The sequence below is a fragment of the Lolium perenne genome, chromosome 3 (genome assembly GCF_019359855.2).
Source record: "Lolium perenne isolate Kyuss_39 chromosome 3, Kyuss_2.0, whole genome shotgun sequence".
NCBI classification, from domain to species: Eukaryota; Viridiplantae; Streptophyta; class Magnoliopsida; order Poales; family Poaceae; genus Lolium; species Lolium perenne.
In genome coordinates this window covers 267,249,854-267,267,927 of record NC_067246.2, presented here as the reverse complement: position 1 = coordinate 267,267,927, position 18,074 = coordinate 267,249,854, and the positions used below count along the sequence as shown (strand labels likewise).

Sequence of the window (18,074 nt, the reverse complement as noted above, 5' to 3'; positions counted from 1 at the left end):
AATCTCGCCCAAGCCTCAGGCAATTTCTCTCCATCTTCCTGGTTAAAATTATAAATTCTCTGCAAAGCAATATGTTGAGCACTAGCAGGAAAGTATTTGCGGAAGAAAATATCAAGCAATTCTTTTGGACTTTTAATAGAATTAGGTGCCAAATTATTAAACCAAGTTTTAGCGTCATCCTTTAATGAGAATGGAAAGATTTTAGCAACAAAGTAAGTACGCATCTTGACATCATCAGAAAACAAGCTACTTAGAGTAGATAACTCAGTCATGTGTTCAACAGCACTTTCTTTTTCAGTACCACAAAAGGGTGTTTTCTCAACAATAGCTATATGAGATAGATCAAGAGAAAAATCATAATCTTTATCCTTAATGTTTATAGGAGATGTAGCAAACTTAGGATCAGGAGACAGTTTATATCTAACAGCATGTTCTGCAAGCAACTTTTTAATTTTTCTTGCATCAGTAGTAGCATTGCATTTTTCAATAAAATCATCATTAAGCTCCACATAATCTTCATCAGGATCATCACTAAAATAATCAAGTTCAGGTGAATCAACAGGTGTAGTAGCATTAGGAGTTTCAGTATTTTCAATTTGTCTAGACCTAGCAATTGTAGCATCTAGAAAAGATCCCAAAGAACCACTATCATCAAGCACAGCAGAAATATTATCAATATTATGAGAGTTTTCAGATTCGACGAAGTACCCGCATGTGAAACATGCGGCGGTGAAACAAGTTTATCAATCACAGATGGTGAATCAAGAGCAGCAGAGGTATTCAGAATTGTACCTTTTCTTGTAGTGGATGGTAATATGGCGATCTTAGTATCGCGAGGTTTACCCATGATGGAGAATTTGCAGCGAACAATATTAATCCAAGTGAACTTCCAAATAAAGCTATGCTCCCGGCAACGGCGCCGAGAAAATAGTCTTGATGACCCACAAGTATAGGGGATCGCAACGGTCTTCGAGGGAAGTAAAACCCAATTTATTGATTCGACACAAGGGGAGACAAAGAACACTTGGAAGCCTTAACGGCGGAGTTGTCAATTCAGCTGCACTGGAAACAGACTTGCTCGCAAGAGTTTATCAAGAGTAACAGTTTTATAAGCGATGATAGTGAAATAACAGCGACGAGTAACAAAGACAGCGATAGTGATTTTAGTAAACGGCAGGATTAAAATACGTAGGCACGGGGACGGATGACGGGCGTTGCATGGATGAGAGAAACTCATGTAACAATCATAGCAGGGCATTTGCGAGATAATAATAAAACGGTGTCCAAGTACAAAGCAATCCATCGGCATGTGTTCCATATATAGTCGTGCGTGCTCGCAATGAGAAACTTGCACAACATCTTTTGTCCTACCAGCCGGTGGCAGCCGGGCCTCAAGGGAAACTACTGGATATTAAGGTACTCCTTTTAATAGAGTACCGGAGCAAAGCATTAACACTCCGTGAACACATGTGATCCTCACATCGCTACCATCCCCTCCGGTTGTCCCAATTCTTGTCACTTCGGGGCCATTGGTTCCGGACAGCGACATGTGTATACAACTTATAGGTAAGACCATAAACAATGAATATCATGATGAAACAATAACATGTTCAGATCTGAGATCATGGCACTCGGGCCCTAGTGACAAGCATTAAGCATAACAAGTTGCAACAATATCATCAAAGTACCAACTACGGACACTAGGCACTATGCCCTAACAATCTTATGCTATTACATGACCAATCTCATCCAATCCCTACCATCCCCTTCGGCCTACAGTGGGGGAATTACTCACACATGGATGGGGGAAACATGGCTGGTTGATGTAGAGGCGTTGGCGGTGATGGCGGTGATGATCTCCTCCAATTCCCCGTCCCGGCGGAGTGCCAGAACGGAGACTTCTGGCTCCCGCGACGGAGTTTCGCGATGTGGCGGCGTTCTGGAGGGTTTCTGGCGACTTCGACTTCTCCCCGTGCGTTTTTAGGTCGAGGCCGATAAATAGTCCGAAGGAGGGCGTCGGAGGCCGGCCGAGGGGGCCACACCACAGGGCCGCGCGGGCCCCCCCTGGGCCGCGCCGCCCTATGGTGTGGGGCCCTCGGGCCTCCACCTTAATTGTCCTTCTGGCTCCGTCAGTATTCTGGGAAAATAGGGCCTTCTGCATAAATTCCGAGGATTTTCCCGAAAGTTGGATTTCTGCACAAAAACGAGACACCAGAACAGTTCTGCTGAAAACAGCGTTAGTCCGTGTTAGTTGCATCCAAAATACACAAATTAGAGGCAAAACAATAGCAAAAGTGTTCGGGAAAGTAGATACGTTTTGGACGTATCATTGATTAATGCATCTAGTATGTTAGAGTTTCACATGTTAGTAGTTGCTGTCATCATGTTTTATATTCTGGAATTAATCATGGAAATTGTGCCTAATTATCCAACAATCCAAAAAGCTAATTGTAGGCAATTTCCTGAGTTCACAATGGCTGGTTTTGCTGATGCACTGAGGCCGGATAAGTTTATCGGTGTGCACTTTAAGAGGTGGCAGGTTAAGGCCATGCTCTGGCTTACTCATCTGAAAGTGTTCGAAGTTAGTAATGGTTTACCTGAAGGAACTATATCTGACCAAGATCAGAACAAGTTCAAGGAAAACAATACTCTCTTCGTCGGATGCGTTCTGAGTATTCTTGCTGATCGTCTATGTGATGTGTACATGCACATAACAGATGGTAAAGAGCTCTGGGATGCACTGAATGCTAAATACGGTGCAACCGATGCAGGTAGTGAACTGTACATCATGGAGAGCTTCCATGACATCAGGATTGTAAACAACCGTTCTGTAGTCGAACAAGCTCATGAGATACAGTGCAGTGCGAAAGAGCTTGAACTTCTTAAGTGTGCCTTACCTGACAAGTTTGTGGCTGGATGCATCATCGCTAAGTTGCCCCTTCATGGAGGAACTTTGCCACAACTCTTAAACACAAGGGACATGAGATATCAGTTGAAAATCTGGTAGTGTCTCTTGATGTCGAGGAGAAAGCTCGGGCTAAGGATAATACTGAGAAAGGAGAGGGTCAGTCTAGCGCCAACATGGTGCAGAAGAAACCCTACAACAAGAATAAAGGGAATAACAAGCCCTCCTTCAATAAGCCTTTGAAGACTACAACCTTCAAGAAGAAGAAGATGATAAACAAAGCAGATCTGAGCTGCTTTATCTGTGGAGAGGCTGGCCACTTTTCTAAGGACTGTCCAGAGAGGGCAGACCGCAAGAAAAAAGGCAAGGCAAGTCAACACGGTGACCGCTAGCAATGCAGATTGGTACGGTAATCTCTTTACAGTTCTTTCGGTATTTCAATCTCCATGTTGGTCGATTGATACATGTGCTAATGTTCATGTGTGTGCTGACATATCCATGTTCACTTCTTACCAGGTCGCCCGGGATTCCTCCGTCTTGATGGGGAATGGGTCACATGCTTCTGTTCGTGGTGTTGGCACGGTAGATCTGAAGTTCACTTCGGGGAAGATCGTGCAGCTGAGGAACGTGCAACATGTCCCTACTATGAACAAGAATCTCGTTAGCGTCTCCCTTCTATGCAGAGATGGGTTTAAGGTTGTTTTAGAGTCGAATAAAGTAGTTGTTTCCAAGTTTGGACAATTTATTGGTAAAGGCTATGAGTGCGGAGGCTTGTTTCGCTTTTCGCTTTCTGATTTCAGTAATAAGTCTGTGAACCATATTTGTGGCAATGTTAGTGATGATACCAGTGTTTGGCATTCTCGTTTATGTCACATTAATTTTGATTTAATGTCTCGGCTATCCAGTTTGAGTTTAATTCCAAATTTCACCATTGCCAAAGGTTCTAAGTGTCATAGTTGTGTGCACTCAAAGCAACCTCGGAAGCCTCACAAGGCGGCCGAGAAGAGAAACTTGGCACCTCTAGAACTCATACATTCTGATCTATGCGAGATGAATGGTGTGTTGACAAAAGCTGGAAAGAGGTATTTCATGACATTGATTGATGATGCTACTAGATTTTGCTATGTTTATTTGTTGCGAACTAAAGATGAAGCTTTAGACTACTTTAAAATTTATAAGGCCGAAGTTGAAAATCAACTAGAGAGAAAGATCAAGCGTCTTAGGTCGGATCGTGGTGGTATATATTTTCCTAAAATCTTTGATGAATTCTGTGAGGAACAAGGCATTATTCATGAGAGGACTCCTCCCTATTCGCCCCAATCAAACGGGGTTGCCGAGAGGAAAAATCGCACGCTGACTGACTTGGTGAATTCCATGTTAGCCACTGCTGGTTTATCAAAGGCATGGTGGGGGGAGGCTTTATTGACTTCATGTCATGTCCTGAATAGAGTTCCTAACAAGAATAAAGATAAAACCCCTTACGAGGAGTGGGCTGGAAGAAAACCATCACTTTCGTATTTGCGCACATGGGGATGTTTGGCGAAAGTCAACATTCCAATCACTTAGAAGCGCAAACTCGGACCAAAGATAGTGGATTGTATCTTTCTAGGTTATGCTCCGCGGAGTGTAGGCTATAGATTTTTAGTAGTTCAATCTGAGGTACCTGATATGCATGTGGATACTATTATGGAATCTCGTGATGCAACATTTTTTGAGAATATGTTTCCTATGAAAGATATGCATAGTATTGCTATATTTTCTACTGAGATAATTCCCGAGTCTAGCTCATCTAATGAGTATTTTGAACAATCACATGAGAATGTTACTGAAAAAGATGACAATGAAGCTCCTAAACGGAGCAAGAGACGGAGGATTGAAAAATCCTTTGGTGATGATCTCATTGTGTACCTTGTGGATGATACTTCCACGTCCATTGCAGAGGCATATACATCTCCAGATGCAGATGACTGGAAAGAAGCTGTCCATAATGAGATGGACTCGATTCTTTCTAATGGAACTTGGGAGCTATCAGAACGACCCCATGGATGCAAGCCTGTGGGCTGCAAATGGGTGTTCAAGAAGAAGCTAAGACCTGATGGTACTATTGAGAAGTACAAGGCACGGCTTGTAGCTAAAGGCTACAATCAGAGAGAAAGCAAAGATTACTTCGACACCTATTCACATGTCGCTAGAGTTACCACCATTCGAGTACTACTGTCCATGGCTGCCTCTTATGGTCTTACCGTTCATCAAATGGACGTAAAGACAGCTTTTCTTAATGGAGAGTTGGAAGAGGAAATCTATATGGATCAGACTGATGGGTTCGTAGTAAAAGGTGAAGAAAGAAAGGTGTGCAAGCTGCTGAAATCTTTATATGGCCTAAAACAAGCACCTAAGCAATGGCATGAGAAGTTTGACAGAACTTTAACTTCTGTAGGCTTTGTTGTCAATGAGGCTGACAAGTGCGTTTACTATCGCCATGGTGGGGGCAAAGGTGTTATATTGTGTTTGTATGTAGATGATATTCTGATATTTGGTACAAACATGAAAGTAATACACGAGGTCAAGTCTTTCTTGTCAAAGTGTTTTGATATGAAAGATCTGGGATAAGCTGATGTGATTCTGAACATCAAGCTTATTAAGAACGAGAGTGAGATTACTCTAACGCAATCCCATTATGTTGAGAAGATCTTGAGCCGGTTCGGCTATATTGATAGCAAGTCTTGTCCAACACCTTATGATCCTAGTGTGACATTACGCAAGAACCGAAGGATTGTCGTAGATCAATTGAGATATTCTCAAATCGTTGGCTCACTCATGTACTTAGCGAGCGCGACTGACATCTCTTTTGCTGTTAGCAAGTTGAGTAGGTTCATGTAAAACCCGGGTACTGATCATTGGCATGCACTTGATAGGGTCATGCACTACCTATGTGGTACAATGAGTTATGGGATTCACTATTCAGTGCACCCAGCTGTGCTTGAAGGATATAGTGATTCAAATTGGATCTCTGATGTAGCTGATCTCTACGCCACTAGCGGGTATGTATTTACCTTTGGAGGTGGCGCAGTGTCATGGAGATCTTGTAAGCAAACCATATTGACAAGGTCAACTATGGAAGCAGAACTTACTGCTTTGGACACAACCACTGTTGAATCAGAATGGTTGCGTGAGCTCTTGATGGATTTGCCTGTGGTTGAAAAACCTGTACCGGCAATCCTTTTGAATTGTGACAATCAAACTGTAATTGTCAATGTGAACAATTCTAAGGATAATGCGAAGTCATCAAGACACGTCAAGATACGTTTGAAGTCTGTCAGGAAATTGCGAAACTCCGGAGTAATAACTGTTACATATATTCAAACAGACAAAAACCTGGCAGATCCCTTTACAAAGGGACTATCACGTAATGTGATAGAAAGTGCATCGAGGGAGATGGGTTTAAGACCCGTTGATATTACACCATAGTGGTAACCCAACCTTTGTGATCTGATACGCGTACAGCACGCGTCCGTTGGGAACCCCAAGAGGAAGGTGTGATGCGTACAGCGGCAAGTTTTCCCTCAGTATGAAACCAAGGTTTATCGAACCAGTAGGAGCCAAGAAGCACGTTGAAGGTTGATGGCGGCGAGATGTAGTGCGGCGCAACACCAGGGATTCCGGTACCAACGTGGAACCTGCACAACACAAACCAAGTACTTTGCCCCAACGAAACAGCGAGGTTGTCAATCTCACCGGCTTGCTGTAACAAAGGATTAGATGTATAGTGTGGATGATGATTGTTTGCAGAAAACAGTAGAACAATATTGCAGTAGATTGTATTTCAGTAAAGAGAATTGGACCGGGGTCCATAGTTCACTAGAGGTGTCTCTCCCACAAGATAAACAGCATGTTGGGTGAACAAATTACAGTTGGGCAATTGACAAATAAAGAGGGCATGACCACTCACACATCACTCCGGAGGCGACCATGGCGGCGTAGAGTCCTCCGGGAGATGATTCCCCTCTCCGGCAGGGTGCCGGAGGCGATCTCCTGAATCCCCCGAGATGGGATTGGCGGCGGCGGCGTCTCTGGAAGGTTTTCCGTATCGTGGCTCTCGGTACTGGGGGTTTCACGACGAAGGCTATTTGTAGGCGGAAGGGCAGGTCAAGGGGCGTCACGAGGGGCCCACACCATAGCTCGGCGCGGCCAGGGCTTGGGCCGCGCCGCCCTGTGGTTTGGCCACCTCGTGGCCCCACTTCGTCTCCTCTTCGGTCTTCTGGAAGCTTCGTGGCAAAATAGGACCCTGTGCGTTGATTTCGTCCAATTCCGAGAATATTCCCTTACTAGGATTTCTGAAACCAAAAACAGCAGAAAACAACAACTGGCACTTCAGCATCTTGTTAATAGGTTTGTTCCAGAAAATGCACAAATATGACATAAAGTGTGCATAAAACATGTAGATATCATCAATAATGTGGCATGGAACATAAGAAATTATCGATACGTTGGAGACGTATCATGATCGGAGATCCCGTGAATTAGGACCTGGGAAGAACAAACTAGTGGTTTAATTAAGGAGAGTATTATGTAACCCTCTCTATGTGAAGATGCACAACTCTCAATTGCTGTAAGGCAGGTTGGCAACAAGCCTTAATGTGTTTATGTTGGCTATTTTAGAAAAGATGCTGTCCTACAGAGCATTCTTGAAATAACACACCTATATGAGTTCGATTGTTAAACGTCGCAATCTATGAGATTTGGGTGATCTCTAGTAAACTCATGAAGAGACCATGAAGTATGACGCATATGCTTCACCCGCGGGGTAGGCTACTGGCAGCCATGTACTGGTCATGACTTTGAGTGAAACCCTGTTCACGCAAAACTTGCAATTCAAGGCTTAGTCCATTGTTCAAGTGTGAATGGATGTAGCTTAAGGTTCTAGACGGAAGTTCAACTTAACAGTCTCCGCCGAAACACTAGTATATAAACAAGCAACGAGTATTGGTAAATCTCTAAATGGGGATTTGAGATCTGGTGGGGGATTGTTGAAATATTTGGCCCATTCACATTGGCCACTAGGGAGTGGCAAGAGGTGGGAAGTTTAGTCCCACATGAAAAGTTGGGAGGAAGTTAGACCACCTTATAAGGTGGGTTGTTCCACCACTAGTAAGTGATTAAGAATATGAGTGGTTCACGCGCGCTCCTCCTCCTCCCCGCTCGCTCGTCTCGACTCGACACGTCACGACGCGCGCCGCGCTCGTGGTGAGTGTGGATTGAGCCTCGAGCCGAGACTTTCCTTTCTTTTTGCAGTTCAGGAAAACGAATAGATTCCTAGACGGACGCGTCGCAGTTAGTCGGTTCGGGTCGCTCCCGGACCATGGGCTATCTGTAACCGACTCGAAACGTGCGCGCTACGTGGGCGTGCCCCACGTTGCCTAGGGTTTCCTGAGCCTATATAATCTCTTGCCCGGCTACCGCAGAAACACATCTAATACACGAGTTAGGGTTTTGCTACCTCTCTCTGCTTGCGCCGCCATCGTAGCCCACTCCATCCCGCGCGCCGACGTGCATCGGCGAATGGGAGAGAAGGTCTCCGGAACCGCTCCTCCTTGCGATTCTGTACGTGAGAGGGCGAATTAGGTTTTTGGGAAGCGCTCTGCGCTACTGCTCAAGCTCTTCATCACGGTCGCCTTCCTTCGTCTTCAACGCCGTCTACTTCGACCCGTCGTTCCCGTCATCAACAACGTTGTCATCAACAACGTTACTGCTGCAACATCATCTGCTACACCTTCAACGCCACCTCCACCAGATCGGTACGTGCGACATATCTCGATCTGTTTAGCGATGGATGCTTTACCGTTTGTGCTGCTGCTACTCATGTTGATTAATGCATCTAGTATGTTCGAGTTTCACATGTTAGTAGTTGCTGTCATCATGTTTTATATTCTGGAATTAATCATGAAAATTGTACCTAATTATCCAACATCTACACGGTTGGAGAATGCGGTCAACGAGTTTATTTCCCAACATGGGTGACTGCATAATAGACGGATTGAAGCCAATAAAGCTTAGTCTAGTTGGCTCTTTTTGTCTTTCTTTATAAGTGATTTTTGTTTCAGACTTGATACTCGAAACGGCTGTGTGCTAGGTGTAATGCTTAATTATTTTTGAGTAGTATCCAAAAATGACAAACTGAATACAAGAGACTTGTTACACCTTGGAGTGTGATCAGCTAGAAACTTTCATCCATCTTTTTAGGAATTGGCCCTTTGCTTGTGTATGCTGGGATATTTCTAATTCTCACATTTGATTTGCATCGAATATCGTGAACTTTGAAAAGGGGGTTGTATTGAAGTACACCACTTCTGCCAGATAAATGTCAATTTGCTAGATTCTTTCTCTTGCTTAATTCAGGATATCCGAACTGCAGGATCCAAGGCACATGGGTGTGAAGATTCATGCCGTCATATTCCAAGCTGATCTCAAACGCCTCCATCTGATCCAAAATATCAGGCTTTGGCGAGCAATTTATTGTTTCCGTCCTGTCACGGTGGCACAACCGATATGAAAAATATGGAGAAAGCGAAATGTAAAAGCCTTGTTCAGTCAAAACCGGTGCAGAGCCAAACCAAAAGATTACACAGCAAAGAATATTCCAAACTAGTCCCATAGGAATCATAGATTACTGGGGATGTAAATGTTCTGAACGCCAACATAAGTAATATCGCCCGTACATAGCGCACGCCGTTTCCAAGGCCATGGCAGGATTCTCTTCGTCACATCCATCTCATCGACTGAATTTTACACTCTTCATGATGCTATAAAAAGGCGAGAACTAAAGTGGTAACTCTCATCAGCATCACACTCACCTAAGCATAAGCTTCTACTGCATCTATCTAGCGTCGTCGTAGTATCTGCAATGGCCAACCACGGAGCTGCCGCTCTCCTGATGGCGTCACTTCTCCTAGCGGTGACCCTCGCCGATGCCAGGATCACCTTGCAGGTGCAGGGTGGCAGCATGAAGGAAGGTGACGCGGCTATGACGTTCGTGAAGACCGTGCCGGCGTTGACGTGCAACAAGGTGCGCGGGTTCCAGGCGGGCGATACCTGCTTCGACGTCGCGGTGGGTGCCGGCTTGACCCAGGCTCAGTTCCTCAGCTTCAACCCAAACCTCAACTGCCTCAAGGTTTTCGTTGGCCAGTGGGTCTGCCTCCACGCCTCCTCTGCCTGATAGCCATGCAGTGGGGCTAGCTGCAGCCTGCCTGCATCGATCCTTGCTAAATACTTATAACATTATAAATAAGGAGACGGTCAGCCGTATACCTCCACTACTACCTATTTGTGCTTCCCTCGCAAAATGAGGTGCTTGCGTGTTGTCTGGAGTAGTCCGATCGTCTCTGTCTTTGTAGCAGCTTTGGCTTGAAAGTTGTTTCAGTTGGTTGTGCTTGATTCAGTGTTCTTCTCTGCCATTTTTTTTTCTTGAAACTTGTTTGACTATTGTGGAAAATGTGGCTATCTCCAAATTACCATTGCAACAGGTAAGTTTGCATTCAGGAGCGCCTGATGACCAAACGGCCAAACATCCATTGGATCAAGCCACCGAGCACCATCGGATCAACTTACCCTTGGCGAAACTGTGTTAGACCATCCAAAGCCACATGCTATATGAAGCCACCAAGATTGCAACGTATTTTATCCTATGTAATATGAAGTGCTCTTTACAGACGAATGAAAATTGTCAAGAAAAACATAACAAGAGTCCTCTAACACCTGCTCCTTGTTAACTTCACAACTTCGCCAAAACACAAGAAATTGCACAACGCAACAAAAAAATCAAGCACTGCAATATGGAACAAACTTAGGTGCAACATATTAAGTTGCATATGACAATACACTGTAACACAAAGAAAGTGAGCATCTCAACTTGTTCTAAACTTTTTGAATAAACTAAATTGCACATCACCACAAAAAAGAAATGTGAAAATCACTCACACACACCCACACACACAACCAAATGGATAGCCTCAAACAACTAATAATTTAAAGCAGAAGGGGTGGAGGGCCAATGCAAAGACTACACCAGTACACCACCATCCATGTCGGGTAAACCTGCTCAAAATATGTATACACCACCATAATCATCTCGTGATGTTCTACTTGATGAAAAATAGACTATGAATGGAGCCACACACCAGCCGATACTGCAAGGGAAATCACTTTTGGTACGAAACACCATGTCATTGCTACATTGCCATAGCGACCAAATCAAGGCTACGACTCCTGCCCAAGCAAGGATTGCCTCGTAGGGATCTGAGAAATATTTTTTTAGATAGTACGTGAGATGGTACATATTATGAGAAGCCAACTGGATCTTTAACCATATATTAATAGCAAACTTGCGATTGTATGATCATGAAGGAAACACCAAAACTTTTTTCCTTTCAGAACAGTTGCAATTTGCAAGATTATTCTTAGTTATGACTGCACCTATTCGAATGTACCAATTGGAGATTTTAATTTTCATAGACCCCTTCATTTTCCATATTACTTTATTCTAATGCCCAGAACAGAGAATCCACCAAAAAAATCCCCATTTGCATGTAAATTTCATCATAATTTGTTGTGCCTTACAAAAAAATATAACCATAGAGAACCGCCAATGGAGTCATTCAAACTAGCTTTGTGCATTGTATTTTCGTTTTGCTAACTAACTAGTACCTATTTTGTGTCTATATCATATTATGGATAATAAAAATAAGATTGCCATTACACACGTGGCCTTAGTCTATCACTCCGAAGTGTTGGAACATTCTCTTTAGGATCAACATAAACATCATCTAGCTATGACATAGAACTCATGTAAACTCTATAGAATTGGGCACTTATAGTTGCTTGAAGAAACCATTAGGTGATAAACCATGATAATGACTACGGGATATTTAATGGTCGGATAGTATCCAAGAAGACGAACAACACTGAACACCCCCGGCACCGCCCCTGTGAGATGGCCACCGATGTTCCAGCCCCTTATCACAAATTAAGAATGGTAGTTTTGGTGGATAGGTGCCATCTTATTTAGTCCCTTGACGGTCTATCTATTCCTTTATACCAAGTGTTAGGGATAGAGACTGGAACGAAAAAGGGTGTTAGGAAGATTTCAAAAAAAAAAAAAGGGTGTTAGGAGCCTCCGATCAAAGCACTTTTGTGAGAGGGACACAGTTAGACCATATCCCTTTCTGTTTCACTTGGTTTGTTAGCCGAGATCAATTCCAAGTTCCAACACTAAGAGTATCTCCATCCTTATCATTTAGAAATTAGGATCCGGAATTAAAAAAAAACCAGCTTTTTCTTTACATTGGCGTCCTATATATATTGTGAATCATGCTAGCCTCATGTATTAGTGCATTTGCAACTACTTGAACTACCGATCCACATCTAATACCAACTATCCAATTTAGTGTGAATTTAAAGATATGTGCCGACATCCTTCCTATGTTCTCCCAGGTAATTTTCCGGGACCATGTTCTCTAATTCCATAGACCGATGGCCCATAACTTCGATCAATGGGTGTGATCTGTAACATGACCTAGACTCGGCCGATGTTGTTTGATTCAACACATTAATCCCAAAGGACACATATATACATATATTACCTTAATATCTAAATTCTAGGATTAGGGTCAAATAAGGGGCTGGAGATTTTGGCCGCATGAGCTTAGAATCATGTAGACGTGGTGGCATTAACTGTTTAGGCCTAATACTTAAATTAAAGGAAAATTACACAAAGTATATATTACTAAGCATCATTCCACTCATTCCAGAGGACCCTACGGAAATGGGTAAAACCCCTCTTCTTCAACGGAGAAGGGATCTCATCGCTGGCTGAGAAAGGCGGACCGACAATAAATGCGTGGACTTTTTCCATTGAGGCAACTCAACTCAAATGGACATGCGGTTAGCGAGCAACTGTAAAACAACATTTCTGTTGCTATTTCGTCAGTAACATATTTGTGGTTGTTACCATTTGCAATGTGCATTTTTCTTGTACTTATCACATTTTCATTTTTCACAACACATTTATATATTTTATGACATATTTACACATTCCGGCACATTTACACATCACAAGCAATATATCGACAACATGAACTTCGTTCATAATATACACCATACATGCACAATGCACCATGTCACCAAATACATCATGAGATGGACACAGCTCTTAATACATAATATCCCAATGAAAGAAGTCTAAAATTTAAAATTTGCAAATGAAGAAAAAAGTAGTACATTTCCTGGTTGCCGCCTTATTGGAAATTTATTCCAAAGACCCCCTCAATCTTTCCAGAGAGGGGTGTTTTCAAAGACTACATATCTTGTCGTTCGCGTGGCCATCGCTTCTTCCCTTTTTAGTGCCAATAAAATATGAAGTGACATAGGCTACCGAGAGAGAGACCCCGAGCAAACCTTTGGCCTAGTGAAATGTTAAATCTGCGAGATTCTTGCTCATGCATAATTCATGGTGTTGAAACTGCAGGATCCAAAGCATATCCAGCCTAACCAGCCTGGGGACTTAACTGCACCTACTGGATACAGTAATTAGATCCCATTTATCCATGCGTCATATGCCGTCATATTCCCAGCTCAAACGCTTCCATCAGATCCAAAATACAGTAACAGGCCTTCTCTTTTCCTCCTAGGACATACTTTTTGGGGAGCAATTTATGTTTCTGTCCTGTCATAGTGGCACAATCGGAAAGTATGGAGGAAAGCGAAATGTAAAAACCTTTGTTCAGTCAAAATAGGTGTAGAGCCAAACCGAAAAAAAAACACAACAAAGAATATTCCAAACTAGTCTCATAGGAATCACAGATCAGATTACCTGGGAGTAAATGTTCTGAACGCCATGTCCATAGTAACTACTATCCTCAACATAAGCAATATCGCCGTACATAGCTCACGCCGTTTCCAAGGCCTTGGCCGGATTCTTTTCGTCACATCCATCTCATCGACTGAATTTTACACTCTTCAGTCTTCACCACGCTATAAAAAGGCGAGAGCTAAGCGGTAGCTCTCATCAGCATCGCACTCACCTAAGCATAAGCTTCTACTGCACCTATCTGCTGCATATCTTTCCTTTTCGCCTCGGCATCGCATCTGCAATGGCCAACCACGCAGCCGCCGCTCTCCTGATCGCGTCACTTCTCGTGGCGGTGACCCTCGCCGACGCCAGGATCACCTTGCAGGTGCAGGGCGGCAACATGATGGAAGGTAACGCGGTGAGGACGTTCGTGAAGTCGGTGCCGGCGCTGACGTGCAACAAGGTGCTCGGGTTCCAGGAAGGCGACACCTGCTTCGACATCGCACAGGGCTCCGGCTTGACCCAGGACCAGTTCCTCAGCTTCAACCCAAACATCAACTGCGCCAAGGTCTTCATCGGGCAGTGGGTCTGCCTCGACGCTTCCTCTGCCTAACCATACAGGATGCACCTAGGCAGCCTGACCTGCCTGCATCGATCGTTGCTGAATACGGCTATAAATAAGGAGGCGATCTCTTTCATTATGCCTCCGCTATATATTTGTAATTCCCTCGCCAAAAGAGGTGCTGTCTGGAGTAGTCCGATCCGATCGAGTCTGTCTTTTACCTTTAGCTGGAAAGTTGTTTCAGTTAGTTTGCTTGACCCAGTGTTCTTCTCTGCCGTTTTTTCTTACTTTGTTCGTCTGCGATAATGTGGAGATCTCCAAACTACTATTGTTTCACCTAAGTTTGTTTTAGGAGCATCTGATTGGACGGCCGAACACGCGAACAGCTGCTGGATCAAGCCACCGAGCACCGTCTGACCAACTTACCCTTAGGGAAATTTAGTTAGGCCATCCCAAAGCCAGGTGCTAGATGAAGCGCACCAATAATGTAATGTGTTTTTATCCTACATTCAACTCGAGCTGGCACTTCTTTGATCCTACTCAACGGAGTTTCGGGGGGGGGGGGGCATGGAAACACAAAAAACACCTAAGAACACACCCAAAGCTGCTACTGATAAACCTAGCTAGAAAACCAGGTTTTAACCTACTCAAACACCACCTCCCCACCAGGAGCAAACTGAACTCGCTAAACAGCCCAGCGCAACGCAAAAGCACGCCACAAACTAACATCTGCTACAAACTCATCCCAACTCTGTCTATTTTAAACAAACCAACAGCAAGGAACACAGGACAGCAACATCAGGGGGAAAAGCTACACCCCTATTACAGCACCACTGCATGAACTTGGCCATTCTACAGCATGACGTGCACCGAAGCCTCTTCTTCTGGATGCTCCTTCAGGTATTCCAGTGAGGCTCTCCCTCCATGTGCAAGCTTGAAAGCAGGGGTCCAGGAAGCGATCCAATCGAAGGAGGAGCACTTCAGTTTTGTGCCTGGCTTAGTGGTGCTTTGATCTTGCTCGACAAGTGTTCCATGAACAAAGCACGCCTCTTTTATTTGTGGCTGGAGCTGAAGTTCTGCATGCTATGGTAAACAAACTTTTGTATCTGCTATAATGAAATTAGTAAAACATGAATACGACCAATGCATATGCAATAGAAAGAAGCTGATCATTTGCATCTGCTGCGATCGCCAACAGGAGTGTATCCTTGTACTTTCCAGTGAGACAGGTACCATCTATTGACAATATTGAACGACGGTATAGCCTTGGGGAATGCCCAGAACAAACGTCAAGTATTTCTTCGTTTTCCTTCCTAGGGCGTTGATGTTGTCTCCTGCATACTTGAGTCCCCGGGATAGATGACGATATTTGATGGAGCAGTCTAGGAGCTAGGTCATATGCTTACTCATATGTGCCATACAACCTCTGGAAAATGTCCTCCTTGGCACGCCTTGTCTTTCCGTAGCTGAACTTGAAGCCAATCTCATCTTCTGCAGTTTCTTGCAGCATTTTCACACTAACGTTGATGTCTTTTTCCACCGCCACTTGCATGATATGTGACATATATTTTGCGGTGATCTTGCGGTGCTTTTCCAGAGCCCCAACCTGCTCGCAGCTATGTGGTTCTATTTTTGAGATATGCCAGGGCTGACATACCCCAGAGCTCTTTCGAGCGATCACTCTCCCCCCGCACCCCTCATTCAATTCGACACATATCACTTTTAGCTGACTTCGATCGGACTGCTTTACTCTGTGCTCCCGAGATATGCCCAACTAGCATACTTGCCTATCCTAGGTCTGAAACAGAGCGAAACTCATTGCTTATGGTCATGGTCTATAAGAAGTCGGGGTCCATGGGACCTAGAACCGCCCTCTAGGAAGGACCAGCACCTTCTTCGTCCGAGGAGGATTCGGATGAAGATGAACAAGCGTCATCGTCCAGCGCCTCAGGCAATCCCTCCATGTGTTCACTGATGTCGACGACCGCGGACCAGTATCCTGGGTCAGCATTATGGTTGCTAGCCATCTCCTCCGATGGGCCGATGCTAGGAGTTGCAGTGATGGCAAGCTGCTCCGACGGGCCGCTGCTAGGGCCTGCGGTGATGGACATCTACTCCTTTGCAGCGCTCCTACTGCATCCGGCATCATCACTAGCTGAAATAAACTGCACATACACCATATCGGAAACACAAAAAACACCTAAGAACACACCCAAAGCTGCTACTGATAAACCTAGCTAGAAAACCAGGTTTTAACCTACTCAAACACCACCTCCCCACCAGGAGCAAACTGAACTCGCTAAACAGCCCAGCGCAACGCAAAAGCACGCCACAAACTAACATCTGCTACAAACTCATCCCAACTCTGTCTATTTTAAACAAACCAACAGCAAGGAACACAGGACAGCAACATCAGGGGGAAAAAGCTACACCCCTATTACAGCACCACTACATGAACTTGGCCATTCTACAGCATGACGTGCACCGAAGCCTCTTCTTCTGGATGCTCCTTCAGGTATTCCAGTGAGGCTCTCCCTCCATGTGCAAGCTTGAAAGCAGGGGTCCAGGAAGCGATCCAATCGAAGGAGGAGCACTTCAGTTTTGTGCCTGGCTTAGTGGTGCTTTGATCTTGCTCGACAAGTGTTCCATGAACAAAGCACGCCTCTTTTATTTGTGGCTGGAGCTGAAGTTCTGCATGCTATGGTAAACAAACTTTTGTATCTGCTATAATGAAATTAGTAAAACATGAATACGACCAATGCATATGCAATAGAAAGAAGCTGATCATTTGCATCTGCTGCGATCGCCAACAGGAGTGTATCCTTGTACTTTCCAGTGAGACAGGTACCATCTATTGACAATATTGAACGACAGTATAGCCTTGGGGAATGCCCAGAACAAACGTCAAGTATTTCTTCGTTTTCCTTCCTAGGGCGTTGATGTTGTCTCCTGCATACTTGAGTCCCCGGGATAGATGATGATATTTGATGGAGCAGTCTAGGAGCTAGGTCATATGCTTACTCATATGTGCCATACAACCTCTGGAAAATGTCCTCCTTGGCACGCCTTGTCTTTCCGTAGCTGAACTTGAAGCCAATCTCATCTTCTGCAGTTTCTTGCAGCATTTTCACACTAACGTTGATGTCTTTTTCCACCGCCACTTGCATGATATGTGACATATATTTTGCGGTGATCTTGCGGTGCTTTTCCAGAGCCCCAACCTGCTCGCAGCTATGTGGTTCTATTTTTGAGATATGCCAGGGCTGACATACCCCAGAGCTCTTTCGAGCGATCACTCTCCCCCCGCACCCCTCATTCAATTCGACACATATCACTTTTAGCTGACTTCGATCGGACTGCTTCACTCTGTGCTCCCGAGATATGCCCAACTAGCATACTTGCCTATCCTAGGTCTGAAACAGAGCGAAACTCATTGCTTATGGTCATGGTCTATAAGAAGTCGGGGTCCATGGGACCTAGAACCGCCCTCTAGGAAGGACCAGCACCTTCTTCATCCGAGGAGGATTCGGATGAAGATGAACAAGCGTCATCGTCCAGCGCCTCAGGCAATCCCTCCATGTGTTCACTGATGTCGACGACCGCGGACCAGTATCCTGGGTCAGCATTATGGTTGCTAGCCATCTCCTCCGATGGGCCGATGCTAGGAGTTGCAGTGATGGCAAGCTGCTCCGACGGGCCGCTGCTAGGGCCTGCGGTGATGGACATCTACTCCTTTGCAGCGCTCCTACTGCATCCGGCATCAT

At 44.6% G+C, this 18,074-nt stretch overlaps 2 protein-coding genes across 2 annotated transcripts; both read left to right on the top strand.

Moving 5' to 3' along the window:
• The first annotated feature begins 9,755 nt into the window (after positions 1-9,755).
• On the top strand, positions 9,756-10,309 carry LOC127338632 (uncharacterized). The gene has a single exon (XM_051364674.1). The coding sequence runs from the start codon at positions 9,807-9,809 to the stop codon at positions 10,116-10,118; it is 312 nt and encodes a 103-aa protein (XP_051220634.1). The 5' UTR covers positions 9,756-9,806; the 3' UTR covers positions 10,119-10,309.
• A 3,670-nt stretch (positions 10,310-13,979) lies between these two features.
• LOC127338633 (uncharacterized) lies at positions 13,980-14,559 on the top strand. Its single transcript, XM_051364675.1, has one exon. The coding sequence runs from the start codon at positions 14,050-14,052 to the stop codon at positions 14,359-14,361; it is 312 nt and encodes a 103-aa protein (XP_051220635.1). The 5' UTR covers positions 13,980-14,049; the 3' UTR covers positions 14,362-14,559.
• Positions 14,560-18,074: the final 3,515 nt, after the last annotated feature.